The sequence below is a fragment of the Crocodylus porosus genome, unplaced genomic scaffold (genome assembly GCF_001723895.1).
Source record: "Crocodylus porosus isolate Cpor-Errol unplaced genomic scaffold, CroPor_comp1, whole genome shotgun sequence".
NCBI classification, from domain to species: Eukaryota; Metazoa; Chordata; order Crocodylia; family Crocodylidae; genus Crocodylus; species Crocodylus porosus.
In genome coordinates, this window is record NW_017728906.1 from 92334943 (window position 1) to 92353204 (window position 18262).

Here is an 18262-nt window from a genome sequence, read left to right on the forward strand (position 1 = left end):
GTGGCCCTCCTATGGACCCTCTCCATGCTATCCACATCCCTCCTGAAGTGTGGCACCCAGAACTGTATTTACCTGAATACAACATGATGTCCCCCCTGCAATTGGCATAGGCAGAAAAAGACGCTTGTCTTATAAATGCATACATGGAAACCTTGTTAAATACATGATCTGTCATTAAACTGTTGCCAAGAGTGTCTTTCCTCTAGCTGGTCTCTAGGCCAAGGCCTACTGTCCTGGACTTAACTTCTGGGCTCCATCCCCTTATCCTGCCCTCTGGGGCCTTCCTCTCTGCCCTGCTCAGGCTGTGGGATCCCTGGCCCTGTTTACCTCCCACAGGCCCTTAACTTTCTGTCCTTCTTGGACTCCTGTCCCTCTCTGGGTTTTCTCCTTCCTTCTTGGGCTCCAGGCCCACTGGTCCCAAGCTCTGCCCCTCTCTGGACTCCCTCCTTCTCAGACCACACTGGGCTCCCCAGCCACCTCTTAACCCCCCCCCCCCCCCCATGGTCTGTGCCTTGAGTCTGACCCCTGGCAGGGTGCAAGGTGGTCACATGCCACCTCCCAGGCACTAATGGGACCTCCAAAAACCACACTTTTTAATGCCACCCAAACCACCAGTGTAAATCTCTAACTCGGAATAAACCCTCTGGTTATCACACACCTTCCAACTTGGGTCTAAACACAAACCCCAAGCTCTTGTACTGTATCATGCAGCTCTCTTCTACCCTGAGTCCTCTTTCCCTGTAAGTCTGCAACCTTCTACTTGCATTACTCCCAGGGTAGTTTAGGCATTGGCCAGGAGCTCCTCTGCAGCTCTCCTCCCCTGGAGCTCTTCCCTTGGCAGCTCCCAGAGCCAGACTAACTGCTCTGGCTCAAGCCCTGGGTTTGTATGGCTGGAAGCCATGCCCCATTTTGGTCCTATGCCTCCCTGAGCTGCTGCAGTTGTTTTCTGATTTAGCTTGCCAGCTCAGCCCCAGGGAAACTTACTGCTTCAGGCCTCTGCTGTAATACTAGTTTGTAACAGGTACCCCCAGGTACCTGTTCCCTGGCTGTTTATAATGGGCTGATTTTCCCATCTTGGGGCTCTCTCTCCTGCTCCTTCACCCTTAAAGTAACAGGACCCTCTAACTCTCTATAGGTCACTGTGGCTTGAGTGACCTGTTGGCTGTGGTGAGGCCCAGGCTGCCCTGTCTGTTGGCATGGTATTGTGCAATGTTACCCCACCCATACACTGGCGTCTGGTGTTGAAGGCTCAGCATGGAGGCCAAAAGAAGGGGAGATTCCCTCTGGCCTGCTCACAGGCTGTCCCTCCTTGCCCTGCGTGGCCTCTGCCTCCTGTCATCCAGTGATGCCAGCTGTATTGAGCTGGTGCCATCTCAAGCTGTGCTCCCTATTAATCATCCTGGCAAAGGGAGACCCTTTCTACTGGCCGACAGCCCAACGAGCTGTGGTAAATCACAAGCCTTTAACTTTAGATGAATATAATGCATAATTTGTATTGCATATAACTAACTGCCAAAGTGCTGGTCAGATATGTGTTCATGGAGTACCTGTGTAAAAACTACTCAGTCTCAAAAAAATATAACGTGTATCAATTCTGGATGACCCACGTGTGTGGGTACTATATGCAAATTGCTCCAGCATGTGTAAACTCAAGGTCATTGTTTTCAGGTTTGCTCCTCAATTCCATGTGCTGAGGGAGAGCAGGGTCTGATGGTAAGGAGAGTTGGAAGGGATTACTGGGAGAGAAATTAGGGGGAGCAGCAGAGCAGAAAGGGGCTACCTGCCCTCCAGACTTTTTTTCCCTGGTACAGCAGTGAGAGGGTGACCAATTCAAGGGAAACCTCAATAATTACATTCTGTACCTGTAAAATTATAACAAATTTATAAATTTTCTATATACAGAATCTGATTATTGGGGGATCATCTTATAATCAGGGTTGTCTTCTATTTGAGTAAATACAGTATATGCTGAATGACCCTGAAAGTGTCTTATAATAAGGGACCTACTTAAATTGCAGTATTACAATTTCCATGGCAAATGCTGTGAAAAGTGGCATTGGCTGCAATTTCCTAGGATATCAACCAATAAGGAAAATAAATAAAATGCTGGCTCTTCAGTGGAAGACAGTGTTCCTTGCTGCTGCTTCAGCCCAGCCTCACAGCCTGACCTGGAAGGGAAGGTGCCAGCTGGCAGGGCAGCAAGATGGTGGCTGCCCCTTGTGCCTCTTCCCCCTGGGGCCTCTCTGCCAGTCAGTGCCAAGGGGTGGGGCTGGCATGTAATGACAATGAAATTGGATCTTTGGGCCACAAAAGTTGCTTTCTCTTGCCACAACGTGGATAGGTCCCTATTTATAATTCATACTTCCTTGCACTGATAGTCCGTATAATTTCTGGGTTTTTATGTATCCATAAATGTCTTTATGTAAAGAAGTGCAAAATTGAAGCATAGATGAAATGCATTATCTTGTCTAATCAGTAACTCAGTGCATTTTTAGCTATTGGTCTTGGAATGGTACATTCATGGTGGGAGGAAGGAGGAAGTGGTGGTGGCAGTGCCAACTAAAATCAGTCCCCATTGTTCTAATTGGTACAAATGCATAGTAGAAGAGGCCTAGTCTCAAAAAGCATACCATCTAAATAAGAGGCATAAATAAGAGGTGAATGAGTCTATCTATCGTCCGGCCATGTTACTCATAGGTCCATTATTTTCCTAGCCAATCCCTTTTCTTTCTCCGTCTGCACGCGCTGAGCTCGCCTGCCACGACTTTGATGTTTTCCACGGTTCAGTGGACTTGTGTACGGCGCGTACAAAATTGTCCAAAATTGGGACTGGTGGTCCCTGTGCTTATTGAGGGCTCCTCCACCCCTACACCCTCGCCCGTGCCTCCGTATAACGTCCTGCCCACTCTATAAGTCACAGTCAATCTAATCCTACCAGAAGTGTTGGGGAACGACGCCCCAGAGGCTTCCGGACTTTGTGCGGGGAGTTCTGCCCGTCTCCTCCTCCAAGTCTGGTCCTGCCGCCTGTGCCTCTTCGAGTGAAGGGCCTCGTGCCCCTCCTCCGGCCTCTCTCAGTGGAGTCGCCTTCTGAGGTCCTTGCACCTCAGTGGGTTCCAAGGCTCTCCTCTGCCCTTCCCCCACCAGAACCTGGTGCTCTTGCACCCTCTCGACAGCTGCCTCTCCGCTGGACCCCGGCTCCTCCACGGTTTGCCCCCGGGGTGCCTTACCGCTGCCCCAGAACGTCCGGGTGCCATGCCGGGCGGCGTGGATCCACCCCTCCGCTTTCCCGCCAGTCACTGACGTCCGCCCCGGCATCACCGGTCCCGCAGCTCTCCTGCCGGCCGCCGCCGTCTGTCCCGGCGCTTCCGGTCCCGCAGCTGTCCTCTCGGCCGCTGCCGTCTGTCCCGGCACTTCCGGTCCTGCAGCTCTCCTCCCCGGGCTTGACTCTGGCCCATCCTTTAAGTGGGCCGGGCCGTCCGGGGACCTGTAGCGGGTAAGTGCTCACTCCACCCCCCTGGCTCTGGGGTAAAGGGCTTCCCGGGGTCTCCCAGTCTGGGCAACTCCCAGACAGGCATGTCTACATCTTTTGTGTGTATTTGTGGTGGGTTGCACATGGTGGGGCTTCAATTGCAATAAGGCAATCCAATAAACATGTATTAAATAAAGCAGTGGAAAAAAGTGCACTGAGTTTTGGTTCTGGTTAAAAACTATGAGCTATGACAGGAAGAGCATATAATTTTACTAGAATCTGCTAAAAACTGGTGCCAAGTAACTCCTGAAAATAGCATTGGCTTATACAGGTCAAGCTTCTCTATCTGAAAGCTAGAGAACTTAGTCTGACTAGTTCATTGGTTCTCAACCTTTTTAGACTTATGACACCCATCCATAACATTGTCAATTTATCAGCACACTATTTCAAAAACTAATGTTTACCCATTTTTTACTGTGATTAAAATAGAGCAATTTTTCCATTCCAGAGAACTCAAGAAGATCACAACTGGTCAAAATGTTTTTGACGCTATGGATTCCTATTTGGACTGTCTGGGGTTATCCTGTGACTCATGTAGGTGTTTGCACATCTAACAATACCTTTTACACCCTTAAAGGATCTCAGCACCCTAGGGTGCTGGGTACCCTGGTTGAGAATTACTCACTACCAGTTTATACAAAATGTATCAGTGTTTCATAGGTGGTAGAGTCAGAAAGGATCCGAGCAGATTCGACCCCCTGCCATGGGCAGGAAAGAATGCTGGGGTCAAACGACCCCAGCTAGGTGATTATCTAGCCTCCTTTTGAGGACCCCCAGGGTAGGAATGAGCACCACTTCTCTTGGAAGTTGGTTCCAGGTCCTAGCTACCCTGACTGTGAAGTAGCGCCTCCTGATGTCTAGCCTGAATCTACTGTCTGTCAACTTATGGCCATTATTCCTTGTTACTCCCAGTAGTGCTTGGAGGAACAGGGACTCTCCCATTGCCTCCTGGTCCCCTTTGGCAAGTTTATAGACAGCCATCAGATCCCCTCTCAGCCTTCTCTTGTGGAGGCTGAACAGATTCAGGTCCCGTAGCCTCTCCTTGTAGGGCCTGCCCTGCTGCCCACCTGATCATGTGAGGCGCCCTCCTCTGGATCCTCTCCATGTTGTCCACATCCCTCCTGAAGTGGGGCGCCCAGAACTGGACACAGTACTTCAACTGCGGCCTGACCAGTGTCACATAGAGGGGGAGGATCACCTCCTTGCACCTGCTCGTGATGCATCTACGGATTCATGACAAGGTGCGGTTGGCCTTCCTGACCGCATCCCTGCATTGGCGGCCCATGTTCATCTTGGAATCAATAGTGACTCCAAGATCCTTTTCTGCCTCTGTGCTGACAAGAAGGGAATTCCCCAGCCTGGTTCTTCCTCCCCAGGTACAGTACCTTGCACTTGTGAGTATTGAAACCCATCCTATTCTCATCTGCCTACGTCTGTAACCTGTCTAGATCTATTTGTAGCCTGTCCCTCTCTTCTAGTGTGCCCACTTCTGCCCACATCTTAGTGTCATCTGCAAATTTGAACAAGGTGGTTTTCACCCCCTCGTCCAAGTCGCTGATGAAGATGTTGAACAGTGCGGGCCTGAGGACCGAGCCCTGGGGAACCCCACTGCCCACATCCCTCCAGGTCAAAAATGACCCATCCACCACCACTCTCTAGGTGCGGCCCTCCAGCCAAGTGTTGCTTTTTCAAATATCTTAGGTTGGAGAAGGGGAAAAATTCTGAGTGATCTTATGGCAAAGTATAATTTTGTTCATAGTTTTAGTATTTTCACCTACAGGATCATCCCACATTACATTCCTCAGTTTATTCCAGTCATGCTCTACAAAGTTGTCCTAATAGTAGAATTTAGACTCTTCCAGCATTTGGCGCCATCAGACCAATACATTGTGTTTGATGCCAAGAGAGGCCAGCTGGCAGAAACGATTTAGGTCCTTGACAGTGATTTAAGAGTATTACCTTACTTCCAGAAGTAAGATACATACCCCAAAGTCCACCAGTTCTCAATTTTTAATAGGAAAATGTAGTACTCATCAAGTCACCAGGCTCACAGAAATATTGTTATGGGCCTTCAAATTAAGCCTGGAAAATAGGATACCAAGGCTCAGTTCCTAGGCTTTGCAACAGATGTACTGTGTGATTCTGGGTATAGTGCCCAGAAGCATGCATGTGTGTACATGTGCCTTTGCTAGTAATGTATGATGAATATTTTTGCCAAATATAAAAAATATTGTGATGCTTCACTAAATCAATCCTTTGCCATCTTCCAAGATGACAGATTCCAAATTATCCCCATCCCAGACCCATTCCAAGCCACATTTCTTCTCCAAGGATAAATTCCTTGGTTTGTTGGCATTAAAATTGATTTTTGCCTTTGCTGTTTCTATTAAATGTTTCCATTGGCTTAGAAGGCAGTGTCAGCTGCAATGAGAAAATCAAGGCAATTTCTCTGATCCCGGGTGAAGAATGGATAGAATGTGACATCACCCTAAATCTATTTCAGAGGTATAAATACAGGCCAAAGCACTGTGAATGAAACTTACTGTCAGGCATTTCTGACATCTTGATTCCATGGTCGTTTAGTTCTTTTAATAAGAACTTTTTTGCTTATCCTAAGCAGAGCAATCAAAGCCTGAATGAAAGGGAGAAAACAAAAACTATCTACACATTTAGTCTGTTTTTTTTCTTTAGACTTTGATGTGTAAGAGCATACATACCATGAAGTCTGAAGTGACTCCACAGTTACAGTTGCATTGCAATTAACACAAGACTAACATTTCTGTCTGTGTTCACACTTGTCTGAACAAATGTATTTTAAAAAATTGGATACAGAACTCTTTGGGGTGGAAATTTTCTGAGTAAATTCACAGTATTATTTTAAATATTTTCTTGGCATGTTTTAAAAACTGCTTCTTTTTATCAGTTTTCTCTGTGTTTCCTTAGCTAAAAACAGTCCCAAACTCCAAATTTTCCTCTCATGTTTGATAATATCTTGGACCTAAGCCACTTCTCAAAGTTTTTAAATGGATAGTTATTCCCCTTCCTTTGGAGAGAAGCCAAAAGTTGCTGTCTCATCTTTCCATCAGCTACTTCCCTGTTTTGATGTGTTCAGTTTGTCTGTCTGAAATGACAGCCTTACCCAGCACAGATGCTGTACAGAAGGAGCCTTGAATTAGATATGATAAGCAGTGCTTTGAGTTTTGGCCCTTCAATTGTTCCCAGATTTGCAAATTTACAGATTTAGGGCTGGAAGGGACCTTATGAGATCACTGGGTCCAGGCCCCCTCTTCTAGTCAGATAAGACTGCTGGGGTAAATAACCCCAGCAAGGTGTGCATCCAGTCTCCTTTTGAAGATCTTCAGGGTAGTTGCAGGCACCACCCACACTGGGAGTCTGTTCTAGTGCGTGGTCACAAACTGTAAGAAGTTTTCCCTTCTATCCAGGCTGAAACCTTCTTCTAAGGGTTTATTACCATTGCTGCTGGTTTTCCCCGGGGCGCTTTGGTGAATAGTTGTTCACCTAGCCCCTGATGCTCTCCCCTGATATATTTGTAAGCTGCCACCAAATCCCCCTGAAATCTTCTCTGTTCTAGGTTAAACAGTCCCATATGTGTCATCCTTTCTTCATATGGCTTGCTCTTGAGGCCTCTAATCATACAAGTGGCTCTTCTCTGGACTCTCTCAAGCTTTTCCACATCCTTCTTGTGGTGCCCAGAACTGGATGCAATATTCCAGCTGTGGCTTCACCAATGCCAAGTAGACAGGGAGAATAACTTCCTTAGTTTTGTTTTGAGATACACTGGTATGCAACAACCGATGTATCGTTTGCCCTGCTAATGGTAGCATCACAGTGGTGGCTCATATTCATTTTATGGCCAATTATGACCCCCAGGTCCCTTTTGAACATGGTGCTAGCTAGTGTAGCACCACTAAGCCTGTAAATTTGTTGTTGATTTTTCCTCCCTAGATGGAGTATTTTACACTTCTCAGTGTTGAACAGCATCTGGTTCTGGTCTGCCCATTTAATTAATCTGTCTAGGTACTCCTGGATTGTCAGTCTACCCTGATGCATGGCTGCACTTCCACGCAACTTAGTGTCATTGGCGACCTTTGCTAGTGTGCTTTTCACCTCCACATCTAGATTATTGAAGATGTTGAAAAGCGCTGGTCCAAGTACCAAACCTTGGGGGACCCTACTGGCTACCTTCCTTCAGGTCGACACAGATCCGTCTATTAGTACTCTCTGGGTCTGACCCTACAGCCAATTTCCCACCCATCTGACCATTGAATTGTTGAGCTTATAGTCCCCTAGTTTTACCTTGAGAGCCTCATGAGACACCAAGTCAAAGGCCTTCCTAAAGTAGTGAATGATGTGGACCTACTCTCTCTTATCCAGATGGTGAGTAACCTGGTTGTAGAGGATATGAGGTTAGTCAAACATGACCTACCCACAACAAAGCCATGCTGGCTGTCTTTTAGAATTTTGCCTTCTACTAGCTTATCGCATATGGACACTTTGAATTTTTCAAGGATTTTTCCTGCAATTGAAGTCAATCAGCCTGTAGTTCTGTGGGTCCTCTCTCCTCCCCTTCTTGAAGATGGGCACAACATTGGCCATCTTCCAGTCTTATGGGAACTTTCCTGAGCATCACAAATTTTCAAAGAGGTTCTCCAGCAGTCCTGTGATGACTTCAGCTAATCCGTTCAGCACTCTCGGGTGGAGTTCATGAAGTCCTGCTGACATATAGGTATTCAGCCTCTCTAGCTGTTCTTTGTCCAGCTCTTCATTGACTGTTGGTAGGTGATCATCCCTTCTGTGACTATTCTGTGTCATTTGCATTCGTCAGGCTATCACTTTGACTGATGGGATACAGATGCAAAGTACTCATTCAGGAGTACAGTCTTCTCCTTGGTGTCAGTGATCAGATGTCCAGATGCATTGAGTAGTCCCATGCTTCCACTGGTTTTCCTTCCATTTCCTCTTACTGTCCTTGATTTCGGTTGCTGACCTGAATTTGGTCACTGCCTTTGCTTTTCTAATCTGCCCCTTACAGGTGTGGGCTAATCTTATATAGATCTCCTTGGGGCCTATTCCTAGCTTCCACCATTGGTAAGCCTCCCTTTTCTTTTTCAGAAGATCTGTGACTTCCCTATTGAGTCAAGGTGACCTTCTGGCCCCTGTGCCACCTTTTTTGTGTACAGGTATGGACAGCTTCTGTGCACTGAGGATCATGTCCTTGAGGAACAACCACTCTTCATCCACACTTTTCCTACAGTCCATGATCCCATAGGGCATTACTTACCTAAAGTCATTAGCTTATTGAAGTCAGCTTTTTTAAAGTCAAGAATATTAAAGTAAAAAAGTTCCCACAACCTCATTCTTCAGTGTACTGTCTCTCTGACCATCTTGCTTTGTCCACCACACCCTCTATTCAGTGGTTACATTTTGCTATTCAGCACCAATCTGTATCACCATTTAATTTCAGTATGGATATTAATACTTGAGGTGGGAAGCTATGCAAGTAGGGGAGCCTGGGAACAGTTTGGGCTACCTATGATAGATTAGTGGAAAGGGAAGGAAGGCTCTGTGGCTAGGACAGTGGGGAAGTAGCACAGCTGGGAAAGTGCCAAAAAAGGGAGCAATGTTTGTGGTGGGGAAGGAAGTATGGTGAAAAAACTCTGGGAGGGTTTTGTGAAAGAGACTACGTGTCCTTGCATATCCTCATATGGATCCATATTAGTAACTTTTCAGCACTGAGGTAGACTTCAGTTATAAGCATGTCTGAAAAAAAAAATATATATATATATAGTAGAGTTCTGCTTTTGTTGTGAAGGTGCAAACACAGACAGGGAGATGCACATATTCCTATTTTCTGAGGGGACTGGGATAACCTGGGGGAAAGTAGAGTTAATTACGTCAGAAATACATATGGTCAGTGAAAAGGCGAAGGGAGAATCTGTGCATGTTGAGATGACGTTGTCAGAGGATGGGGTTTCGTGTTGACTGGGAGACTTTCAGCCTTCCAGGCATATCCACTTGCTGTCACTTTCTGGCATAGTAAAAGTGGAAGAAGCACAGACTCTGGATGCTTGCAAAAGAGAAATGAAGTGGGATGAGGATCGAATGGAACACATTTTAGAGAAACATGGTGCTTTTTGTTCTTTCTCTTTGGTATCATGTGAAAACTAACATGTGTTTGGGTTCTTATGCTTTATAATTGTTCAAGCCTGGATACTTACAGGCTTGAGAATCTGTTTCTGTGTTTTTTCCAGTAGAAACCTTACTGCCATGGACCATATTTCCACTGCTGTGTTTGGCATAGCTCAGCTGACCTCACTGAGCTAGATGAATCTACACTGGGGTGGTTAATTTTTTGGGCCTGAGGGCCACACAGAGAGTTTTGATGAGCTCTGTTGTGGGCCAGGTCGACACCCTCGAAGCCTCCCCTGGGCAACAACTCTCCAAAACTCCTTATGGGGCTTTGGGTGGGTGGGGAGAAGTGTTCGAGAATGAGGCGGGTATGATTTGCTCCCTACGCACCCTGTGGTGTGGGAGGGGTGGGGGTGTGCTGAGGGGGCTGGCTGCATGAGAGCCAGCTGGGGGTGCGAGGAGGGAGGAGGAGGCGGGACTGGATGCAGCAGAGCTTGCCTGGTCTGCGTCTGCAGCACACTGTCATCCCCCCCATCCCCGATGCCCATCAGGCCCAGCCCTGGTCTGGGCCCTGGCCGGTTGCAGCTTCTGGCAGGGCTGTTCCCAGTGCAGCTGCAGTCAGCTGGGTGCTGCTCTGCTCCCCTCATCTCTAGTGGGAGCTGCTCTGCTGATGTGTACCCCCTGCCCTCCCACCCAGAGTGGTGCAGCAGGGGCAGGAGCAGGAGGAGAAGCTGCTGCTGGAGGTTAAGGGAGCAGAGCAGCACCCAGCCGACTGCAGCTACACTGGGAAGAGCCCTGCCAGAAGCTGTGCACTGGCTGGCACCCAGGCCAGTGGGCAGTGGTGGGAGTGGGTGTAGCTTGGCCCAATGTGGAGTACTGTGGGGGCAGCCACAGACTGGATCCAGTCAGTTGGTGGGCTAGATGTGGCCCATGGGCCGTATTTTGCTCACCCTGGTCTACCGCTAACAAGGGTGTATGTGGTATTAATGTTTTATCATCTTTGGGCGTGGTTGTGGAGAAAATGCAACAATTTTTGAGTTCACTGTTTGTGGTAGATGCAGTTGAAACCATGCAACACTGGCGGCAGGTCCCTTTACATACAGTACATTTACATGCGAGGAAAAAGTGGCTTAGGCAGAGTGAATGATGCAGTCTTATACTCTGATAGTGGCTTAAGTTGCATGTTTTGGTCTTGATCAGCAATTCCCAACCTTTTTGGATTCGAGGCAATACCACCCCTCACTAGAACCGAGGCACTCCTTCATAACTTCAGTGAATTGAGTGACACCTAATTTAAAAAACTAATTTTATATATTACAGTGCTTACCATCTTGCAGAGGGACTGGGCAGTGCAGGTGTGAGTTCATTCAGGCCGGGGCAAGCCTGAGCCTGTCTCTATCTATTTAGCTTATTTGCTTATCTGCTGATACCTCACTGGCACCCTAGTTGAGAACTGCTGGTCTATGTGGTGTTTTAGTTGCTATGCTTCCTGCTAATAAGAATATCACAATTCTGTTTCACAGATAATGTCATGTATCTTAATAAATGTATCAGCTTCCCTTTGGTTCCTCCTACATGAGCTTGCTCACTTATGCTTCCTCGTGGCTCTGTGGAGCCAGTTACCATAGAGGTCCAAAATTTGAATGCACCCTAATCTATTATCTGGCCCATGCAAATATTTTGAAAGATCCCTTTTATTTTTCTGCTGCCTCCACTTTTTCAAAGAGATGTATGTCATTTAGTATGAATGTTAATTTTACCAGCCAAATACTGAGTTATTCAGCAATGGGCGAGTGCCTTTCTGTAGATGTATTCATTCTATTTTTGCTTCCAACTCACACTGTGATGTGAACTCTGGTCTTCAGTTCATGTAACAGGATGAATCCAGTATTTCTAAACGTTTTGGAATACTCTGAGGATGTGGAGCTCTCTGTGGCATGTTAATAGTCCTCGCTTAGAAGCACAAAGGCAGTTTTCTTTTTAAAAAAGAAAATCCATGCACAAAGAGGTTTGGTTTGACGGGTTTCATTATTATTCATCGTACAACTCTTTCACTTCATCCACTGAAGTACTAGTGCCAAAATAAAAACAAGACTGCTTTTGCAAATCACCAAGCATTGAGAAATAAGTACAGGGTTTTGCAACATAATCTAAAGCTAAAAAAATGGTTGTAGTCTGTGAGGTTCACTTCGTAATGTCTGTCTCTCTTCCTCTCAATGAACATTGCAATGATTTTAATAGATCTTTGTACATGAGAAGCTTTAAAGATTAAGACGTCTGTGGAATCACTTGGCAGATGCACAAAAGCAATTAAAAAATTCTGCTGCTTTGTTAAGAGACCCAAATCATGAGAATTGGGTTTGAAAACTTAAAAGTTAAGTTTTCCATTTCCATATATATTTCAGTGCTTACACTTGCCCTATGCATTTCATACCTCAATTTGACTCTTAACTTCTCTTCCCCTTAAAATTTGCACAACCCATATTCTATTCTTTTTTGTTCTCTTTTTTTTTTATTATAGCCATAGTAAATAATCAGAAATGAGTCTCTTGAATGGGAAACGTGACACTGGGTGAAGTTTGGGTGCATGAAAAATTCTTTGGTTATAGAAGATGAGAAGGATTACTTTGTTAATTTCCAGATATTCTCACACTTGGTTACTTAAAGCAATTGGAAGTTATGTTAAAAGCCAGTGACATTTGCTTAGGTACCTTCCCCCCCCACTCTTTTTAATTAAGTTTTCATTTATGACCTGTTGATCATTGGACAAAGGAAAAAAGGGGTAAGACCCACAATGCAGTAGTGCATTGCACTGCAGTAGTACATTGGCATAAAAACCTGCAAGAAAAGAGTTCCTCATGAGATCTGTGAAAAAGGACCTTCCCTCCTTCAGATTGTGGCAAGTTTTTAGTTTGTTTGTGTGTGTGTGGGAAGGAGAGGGTAATGAAGGCTGAGTGTAATATGGAGAATATGGGAAGAGTTGTTGTTTTCCCAAAACTATAAATGTGGTCACTCGAAATCTTCAAAAAGTCATTATACACTGAAGGTGTAAAAGAGCTGTTTCCTTTTCCTTTCTCCATGTCCTGTCACATTCTCCCTTAATTATCTCGAGTCCTTCTGACTGTCTGAAAATCAACCTCCGTTCCACGATGCACTGAAGTTTGTTCTACTACTTTTCTCACAGTTGGGTGAACAGCATGTGAAACTTGACTCAAGTCAATTTTTTTGAGTCGGGGGTGCTAAGACTAGGTGCTTTCTGACTTGGGCTGTTTATGAGAATAGTAGCTTCAATGTTAACCATGGAGTTGCTGCTGTTAACTTTTGGGTGCAGCAGTTGTGTGCTTAGGAATTCCATAATTCTGTGAATAATTCCAGTCAACAAACTATCCTTACAATACAACTAAAGGCAGATTAATGAAAATATGCACAGGAGAAATTTAAAAAATGGTTTAGGTACAACCAAAGGACTTGAAATTGAAAGTACCTTTGTTTCTAGTCTGAAAAGAAGTTAAGTTCATAAGTTAATAAGGGTATTCTGTGGCTTCCATTCCTGAAAATGGCATTTCCTTTTCTGTCATTGCAAGACTTTAAAGAATCTGAAGCTATTTTGACACTTCTTGCTGAAACACTTGAGTTTTGCAAATATTGAGGCTTATTCTAACATTTAAATGTACATCTGTTCTCGTATTTTCACCTAATGATGACTATACTCCTTGTACAAGGGAAGCCCTTGAAAATTGAGTTTGAGCTCATTGAATTCCAAAAGACTGCTGAACCTCCAGCTGGGTTGATTCTAGAGTTTTGTTTCTAAAGACCATGTCAGTTGCCTATGGACAACAAAGGGAATTGCTGTTCCTGCTTTTGACTTTTTTTTTTAAACTAATTTTTGTGTTAAATAAAAGTACTTGGTATAACCAACAGAGTCAGTTGACTCTTGTGGGGGAGGGAAATTCTTTACTTTTTTTGGAAAGAGGGTTCTAGAGCCCTGAGGCTGATGCTTGAGAAGACTCTCAGCTTGGGAAATACATCATGGGGTTTGACTGGTGACCTCTGGCTTCTCAGGTCTAAGCTTAACACAAAGTGGGTACTGTTTGAAGGGATACATGAAGGATAAGCTTGCAATTTAAGTGGAAGCTCAAAGTAGTTGCGTGGTTCCTTTTGATTTCTTTAGAAAGAAGATATTGTTTTTTTCAAAGCCAGCCCTGCCAATGCAAAAGAGGAGGGGAAAAATCAGATTAGATTTAATGTGTTTTTTCTTGCAGTTGAAACTTTACTGTTTTTCTGCATGAGAACTTGCTTTTATCAATGAGCAGTGTAATATGACTGAAAGGTATTTCCTGAATTAGTCAAATTTTATGTTCCCAAAGAAGCCACTAAAACGAGTTTCTGAAGTGTAAACGAGGAACCTTATTCTACAAACATAATTGAGTATAATGCTTATTGTGAGGAATACCAATGAGTTTAGTAGTACTACTCATACTAGTAAGCTTTGTCTAGTAGTGCTTGCAGGATTCAAGTGTCACATAACTAGCTGCTTCATCTTTTGCACTTCTCCCCTCTTCCCTCGCATTTCTCCCCTCTCCAGTGTCATGCATTGCAAATTGAGCTTAAAAGATTTCCTTTTTCCAGTTTACTCACCAGGTTGTTACCTTCCAAGATGTTTTCAGCATATGTCCCTGTGGTCTTCCTTCAGTTGTCTTTTGTACTCTTAAATACCACAGAAGATGATGGTTTGACTGTCCTACTGGAGCTCTATTCTAGGACCAAAGTACTATGCCTATTCCCTAGTACCAAATGAATTGCCTTCATTTTCAGTACGGATTTGAGTAGACTGCATTAAGCATATTTGTTTTGTACCGTCTTTTAGATCCTCAAGAAGCCCAGTACAATTCCAGCAATCTTAATGGATAAATGGGTCATAACCGATAATTTATTAGACATCATATCATTAATAAGGTTAGAATGAATGTTTTTTTTTGCTTGTGTATTTTCACTGTATCCATCAAGAATGCATGGGATGGAAAGAAGCTTTTATGGATAGGTGCATTAGCAGGTCAAAAAAAAAAACAAGCAGAATTTATACGAAGCAACTTAAACGTTGGTGTTTTTTATGGTCTTGCTGCAGTGTTTTGGCACCGTGTGCACCAGATTTTAGGCATCTTCTTAATTTTATGCCTGTAAATATTCTCTCTGAAGATAAATATGTAAGTGCCTGTAGGATTAGGACCACCTTGAATCATTATGTTAGCATTCTAGATTGGCTTTCAATTTGGTAGACAAGTTCATGCTACTGACTTGTATCAATTTTTTAAAAAGGATACTGCAGCATTGAAATTCAAGTAAGGTACCTTTCTGGGAGAGACCAGGCAAAGGGGAAAAATGGGTATGTTGTCCTGTCATTTTAAAAGAAAAATGCCAATGAAAAGTTCATTTTGTGATCTTTGAATATACTTGGTCTTTGAGTGAAGTATACTACTTAATAGTTATTAAATGACTTAAACTGAAACATTAATGTAGTTAAGTTCATCTAGCCTGAGACCAAAGCCTTGGGGATGTGAGAGATTGCACATTCAAATCTGCTTTTTAGGTAGTCGGGGGTTCAGACAAAAATAAATGAATGCAGAAACTAGAATTCTGGGACTGTGGGGTAGGAGAGTGTCCAAATTATGTAATTCTTCATAGTCTGAAGTGTTCCTTTGGGATCCATATTGAATATTAGTAGTGCTTTTCTGGTTTAATCTGCTATTTATGCTAGATGTATATCATCACATTGCAGTTTATGTTTGAATATTTTATTGAGTTTTGTATAACATTACTTGCCTTTTGGAAAGTATGTTCTCTCTAAATACAATATTTAGTACTAAAGTTTTGCTACATTGCAATGCCTGTACATTCTGCATCAAGTGCATGAGATTTGCTGGTTAACTCCTTAACTCCATTAGAGCAATATGGAAAACCATTAAGAGGGACATATTTCATTTTAGGTCCCAGTGGAGGAAAAAAGTAGTAGGGCTGTGTGAAGCTTTGGTCGCTGATTCTATTTGCTGGAGATTTGGCCCGATTCGGAGACCAAATCTCTGAATTTGAATCTAATCAAGAGATCCTTTAATTTCTCTGAATCAGATTGGAGAGATTTGATGATTCAGATATAGACACAGCTTTAAATGTTTATCTTCAGATTCAGACTTGCCTGAATCAAATCAGGACAGTGATCTAAATCAACAAATCGAATCACTGTCCCCCGATTCGAGTCGAATCCGAATCGAATACAGCCTGTTTCGTACACCCTTAAAAAGTAGGTATGCAGCCATCTAAAGACTTCTGCTGTGCATAATAGCAACAATGTATGTCTGCAGTGGTGTTCTGATAGAAGCCAAGGAAATGTCGTATGCTTACAAATTATAGTAAAAATTAAAAGTTAATGTAAGGAAGTATTAATAACCTTTACTGAATATTTAATCTTAAAACATAATGTTGTTATAGACTCTTTATGCTGTAGCTTTAATGAATCTATCTTCCAACATTGTGCTTGATAGAGACAATAGGGAAGTCTGTTTTAATCAGGGGAAAAAAATCCACGTAACCATACTGGCTTTTAGCCTGTTAATTAGAATTAGAGATTTATTTTTAAGTCTACATCTGTACTGCTTGCTGCATCTGTTAGTATGACTCATGCTTCAGCAGATCAGGATGGATGAAATTTAAGTCACTTCAGAAAAAAAAATCTGTTGCAGAACAGTAGACCTGCTACTGAACGAATAATGCTGATAGATGTTTACAATTCTTGTATGCAATTCCTTAATCATAGATTTGGTCAGGGGAAAACTGAAATAGTTACTATGAGGAATCTAAAATATTTTCTCTATTAACACAGGTAAGATTCTAGGAAAGTGCTTAGTCTTTAAGCAGCTTTCCACTTTGAGAAAATATGTTTTGCCCTAATTTAACTGTAAAACTATGATTTTGTTGTTGTTGTTGATCTACCTTGAGTGATTTTCTGTATATCATTTCAAATAGAAATAGATGTACAGTGTGTGTGATTTTTTTTTTTTTTTTTTTTTTTTAAACCAGTTTACATCTGAAGGGTTGTCTTAATCAGGTTTGAAGTTGGGTTTGTGGGAGAAGAAAACAGAAGAGTTGGATGGGTGGAGATTTTGCAGGTTTATTTTTTAATTGAACAATTCAGTATTGGGAAATAACTTGTTCACTGCTTTTTTGTCTCACTCTGTTATGTTGTTTGTCTTAAATTGCAAGCTTGTTTTGATAGGGAACTCTCCATCCCCTGTGTGTGCATACTACCTAGCACAGGCCAGCCCTGATCTTTGATTAGGGCCATGTATGCTGTTGAAGTCAAAATATTATCTTGTTCTTGTCGCGTGCTAGAAAATTTTGTTTTTTGTGTACTTAATAGGAAATGGGAAATGCCAAAATGGTACAATGCTTGATGCTGAAGTTTACAGTAGACACATAATCACAGTCTAAAGACATGTATAGTCAATATTCGGTGTGTGAATTATATACAAATTAACTCCTTGTTTTGTGTTTTGTTTTTTTTTGTCCAGCCCCTTTTATGGAGAAGATTTTTACTGTGAAATTCCTCGGAGTTTTCGTCACCTGTCATTTTATATTTTTGATAGAGATGTTTTCCGAAGGGATTCCATAATAGGTATGTGTTTTATTAAATGGCATTAAACGTATTTTTTATTTAGAGCTTTTCATTTATAGATTCAGTATTTCTCATGCTCATCAGAATATATTCAACTCTTTGAATTCAGGTTTGTTTTGTGCAAGAATGACAGTGAGAAGTAGTTATCTATTTTTTGTGTGGGGAGGTGGGTGTGTATTGGTGGTCTTTACCATACTTTATCTCAGAAGACCAAAAAACACATTAAAATTTTTGTGCAACATAGAATATTAGGGTTGGAAGGGACCTCAGGAGGTCATCTAGTCTATAACCCCTGTTCAAAGCAAGATCATCCCCAACTAGATCATCCCAGCCAAGGCTTTGTCTAGCCAGGTCTTGAAAACCTCCGAGGACAGAGTCCACCACCTCTTTGGGTAACCTCTACCAGTGTTTTACTACCCTCCTAGTGAGAAATTTGTTTCCTAATATCTAACTTAAACTTCCCTTGCAGCAACTTGAGATCATTGCTCCTTGTTCTATCGTCTGTCACCACTGAAAACAGTTTAGCCCCGTCCTCTTTGTAACCCCCATCAGGTAGCTTAAGGCTATGAAATCCCCTTTGTCTCCTCATCTCTAGATTAAATAAGCCCAGTTCCCTCAGCCTCTCATAGGTCATTTCTCCCAGCCCCCTCACCATTTTTGTTGCCCTCTACTGGACACTTTCCAACTTGTCCACATCCGTTCTATAGTGGGGAATGCAAAACTGAACACAGTACTCCATATGTGGCTTCACCAGTGCTGAGTAGAGGGGAATTTCACTTGCTAGCAACACTTCTGACAATGCAGCTCAGGATGCTGTTAGCCTTCTTTGCAACATTTTAATATAAATGTTGCAAATGTAATATATATGCCATCTTTCTCAATGGTCTCACTCTTAACAGGACAGAGTAACAGAGTAA

At 43.2% G+C, this 18262-nt stretch overlaps 1 protein-coding gene across 2 annotated transcripts in view; it reads left to right on the plus strand.

Moving 5' to 3' along the window:
* The window catches only part of RASA3 (RAS p21 protein activator 3), a 198070-nt gene that overhangs the window by 67072 nt on the left and 112736 nt on the right, over positions 1–18262 (plus strand). For both annotated transcript variants that reach the window (XM_019529614.1, XM_019529615.1), the window contains exon 3: positions 17242–17345. In XM_019529614.1, the coding sequence (XP_019385159.1) occupies positions 17242–17345 (104 nt within the window). The remainder of the gene's footprint in view (positions 1–17241; positions 17346–18262) is intronic.